The sequence below is a fragment of the Morone saxatilis genome, unplaced genomic scaffold (genome assembly GCF_004916995.1).
Source record: "Morone saxatilis isolate NCDOM2014 unplaced genomic scaffold, NCSU_SB_2.0 Contig10, whole genome shotgun sequence".
NCBI classification, from domain to species: Eukaryota; Metazoa; Chordata; class Actinopteri; family Moronidae; genus Morone; species Morone saxatilis.
Genome location: NW_023339652.1, coordinates 15,405,640 through 15,408,928, shown reverse-complemented (window position 1 = coordinate 15,408,928; position 3,289 = coordinate 15,405,640). Strand labels below are relative to the sequence as shown.

The 3,289-nt window shown below is 41.6% G+C and overlaps 1 protein-coding gene across 2 annotated transcripts in view; it reads left to right on the top strand.

The window, feature by feature from the left end:
• gas2l3 (growth arrest-specific 2 like 3) overlaps positions 1-1,807 on the top strand; it is a gene marked incomplete in the record, with an annotated part of 31,515 nt that extends 29,708 nt beyond the window's left edge. For both annotated transcript variants that reach the window (XM_035676441.1, XM_035676433.1), the window contains 1 exon segment: positions 1-1,807. In XM_035676441.1, the coding sequence (XP_035532334.1) occupies positions 1-551 (551 nt within the window).
• Between the last annotated feature and the right edge of the window lie 1,482 nt (positions 1,808-3,289).

The window sequence follows — 3,289 nt, the reverse complement described above, 5'->3', positions numbered from 1 at the left end:
GCTCCCCAGCCTCGCGCCTCCGTCTAGAGGCGACCAGGCGGATCTGGACGGCCACAAAAGCTGCAGCGACGCCAACGCCAAGAGCAGCAACGACAACCGGCCAAACCCGGACCCCCACCCCCAGCTCACGGACAGCCTCCCCGGTGGTGCCAAAACCCGCCTGCTCCCTGCCGAAGAGCAAAGAGGTCACAGCCAAAGCCAGGGGGCCGGCCCCGACCAAGGCGGCTGCTGCCCCTCCGCGCAGTACTGCTGCGGCCCCCGGGCGGGTCCCGGGGGGCAACACAGGCCCTTCTCCCGCCAGCAAAGCCAATCAGAAAACACCAGCCACAGCACAGAGGGCGGGGCGGAAGCACGCAGCCGCCACTAACCCCATAAACGGAAAGTCCAGTCTAAAACCTGAAGCGACTCCAGGACAACCCCTGGCCCCGCAGAAAACCAGCCCCAACGTCAAAGCTGTTAAGACCGAGCCCCGCAAGAAGATCCCACAATGCAACAGCAAAAGTGGGGACCCGTATTTTGAAATGAACTGTAGGAGGAGGCAGAAGACGTAACGGTCTCTGAGGACTTAGCCAAAGCCAGCAGGCTGCTCAACCACAGCTTCATCACAGAGCAGCACTTGTTGGAGCTCAGAATCACTAATCCTCATCAGGCTTCTCATTTTTGGCCATTTGTTTGTCTTCAGATTACTTTTTGTTTGTTTGTTTTTGTATGTTATTTAATAGTCTTTGTATTTTATTTTTTTAATCCGAAAGGGTGAAAGATGTCCCGCCCTGTGTGTGTGGTTCCGATTCAATGGTCTGTTTGAGAGGTCCGCTCCATGTACCTGGTCAACACTAAAACTTGCACAATGTTTACATTTTCACCTTCGTTACACGTACAGCCGTTACAAAATCATTCGTGTCAACTGACTTTTAAAGAACAAAGGATAGAATTTAGTTTAAAAAAAAAACGTGTTCAAACAATAACCTCAAAGCTTTTTTTAGGTCAACGTAAGATTTAAGGACATAGCCATGACTTAGTAAAAGGCACTTCTGTGAACATTTGCAGGAAAAGGATTCGGTTTGTGTTCATGGCGAAGCAGCTTGTGAAGCCTGTACAGGCGACCAAAGCTGTGACACAACTGGAACACAAATCATGGTTTCTGATGCATTTTCCTCCCCAGTGAGATCATTCCTTCCACTGGTGGACAGTTGTGTCTGATTTTTGTATAAATGATATCTAGGTGGGAGGTTCGTGTCCGTGGCGCCGGACAAAGCGCCAGCAGGAACGGACCTTCCTGTGGCGTGCCTTCATCAGAAACCTCTCGTTTCTGATCGGCATTAGAATGTATTAGATGATCGGGGGTGGCGGGGTGGGTTTAACGGTTTTTACTGATGAAAATTGCACAGTGTGTACGAGCACTCATGACTTTGGTTTCTCAGAGAAAAGCCCGAGTCGCAGATGAACTACTGATCAAACGCCTCTTTTTTTTTTTTAGTTGTTTTTTTTTAACAGGAAACACTCGAGGCCCTGCAGCGGCCAGAATCATTTAGAACAGAATCTACTTGGTATAGACATTGTTTTTATATGGTTTCTAATGTTTGTGTGTATTAAGAATCTAGTTTTCTATGTGGTGTTTGTGTATGTGTGTGTGTGTGTATACAGTATATATATATATATTATAAGTGAGGCTTTTTTCTTGTTTGGCACTTTACAGAAACCGCCGTATTTGTCAGAATTTGAATGTTGATTCTGTCGATTGTGTCTCTTGTTCCAGCTACCTTTTTGTCATTTTGATTAATAAATGGACAAGTGTTTTAAAAGGTTATCTTGACTACGTCGCTTTTGTCTGATTTAACACGTTTTGCTCTTTCACGTTGGTCCTCCAAATGTTTCTGAGGATTTGTTTCCCCTCTAAAGCCCTAAAACTCACTGAGCCTGGAACAAAGTCCTCAGCTATTTGAATAGAGGTTAAAGTATAAAGAAAACAAAGAAAATACTAAACAATTCACATATATTAGAGTTTTTAAGACTTTGGGGTTGGTAGAGTGCTAATTAAGTTTATTTATGACTCAGTTATAAAATGTACTGAGATAAAATATTTATATTTTGTTTTAAGTTGCAGACATAAACAACCCATCTAAATAATAAAACATTATGAAAACTGTTAAAAAACAACATAAGGACAGCTCCAAAACGAGTGGGAGATTGTTTCCAACAGTCCACAGAAAGAACAATTAGTCATTTCTTATTTTTTGCAAATAATAAAGCAAACTGTAATTTGAAGACAACATCCAAACCATGGATTATATATGGTTAATATGCGACCTGCAGCAGGTTGACAGGCTGAATGGAAAAAATTTACCTTTGAACAATGGAAGAGATGTTTCAGTGTTTCCATTAAATATCATCAAACCTTTGTAAATGGCATCCATTCCAAAAGCTAAGTCCTTTGGGGTGGCAGGCAGGTGGCCGTCACCCTTAAAAATTGCTTGGCCACCCCAGTTTGGTGTCAAATTGAACACCAATTCAGATTGATTTGAAAAATAACATTTAAAAAAATGTAAATGAACACGTATAGTTTAATGATATATTATGGCCACATTTTAGACAAAGTGACAGCCTTAAGTTCAAAGAAAAAGACATGTAGATGAGCCAGAATCAAAGGAATACACTAATTTGTTAGAGGTTAAAAAAGTGAGCTTCATTCATTTTTTTTTCTTAATTTTTTTGGTCCTTCCGAAAGTCCCCTGTTGTATTCTGCTGCCCTCTAGTGGCTCCAAACAAGCACTGCACTGGGGTTGAGTGAAGAGATGGGAGGAAAAAGTGTGACTCTTTTAAACTTAGAATGTAAATACACATCTAAAATCTCATTTTATAGACCCTCATGATGAATAACAAATAAACAAGAATCTCATTTTCTTTCTGTGAGTCATACACTTATAAAATATACTTATAATATCACTGCGCTTCTTCAGCAAAGGTCAAGAGGGGTAATCGTTAGCTTAATTGGAATCAACTGTTGTCGACTGATTGGTTTACTGAGGCCCAGAGTCAATTTAATTAGTTAAACAGGCATTCTGGACTCCAACCTCCAAGGCTCCAAGTAGTGGAAGAAGTATTGAGATCAATGACTTAAGTAAAAGTACTAATACCAAACTGTGATGATACTCCAGCTACAGGTAAACGTCTGCATTCAAAACTTCACTGAAGTAAACGTATGTAAGTATTAGCAGCAGAATGTACTTAAAGTATAAAAAGTATTGACAATTGGTCCCTGTCAGTGATTCACCGTTATATATGGTGTTTT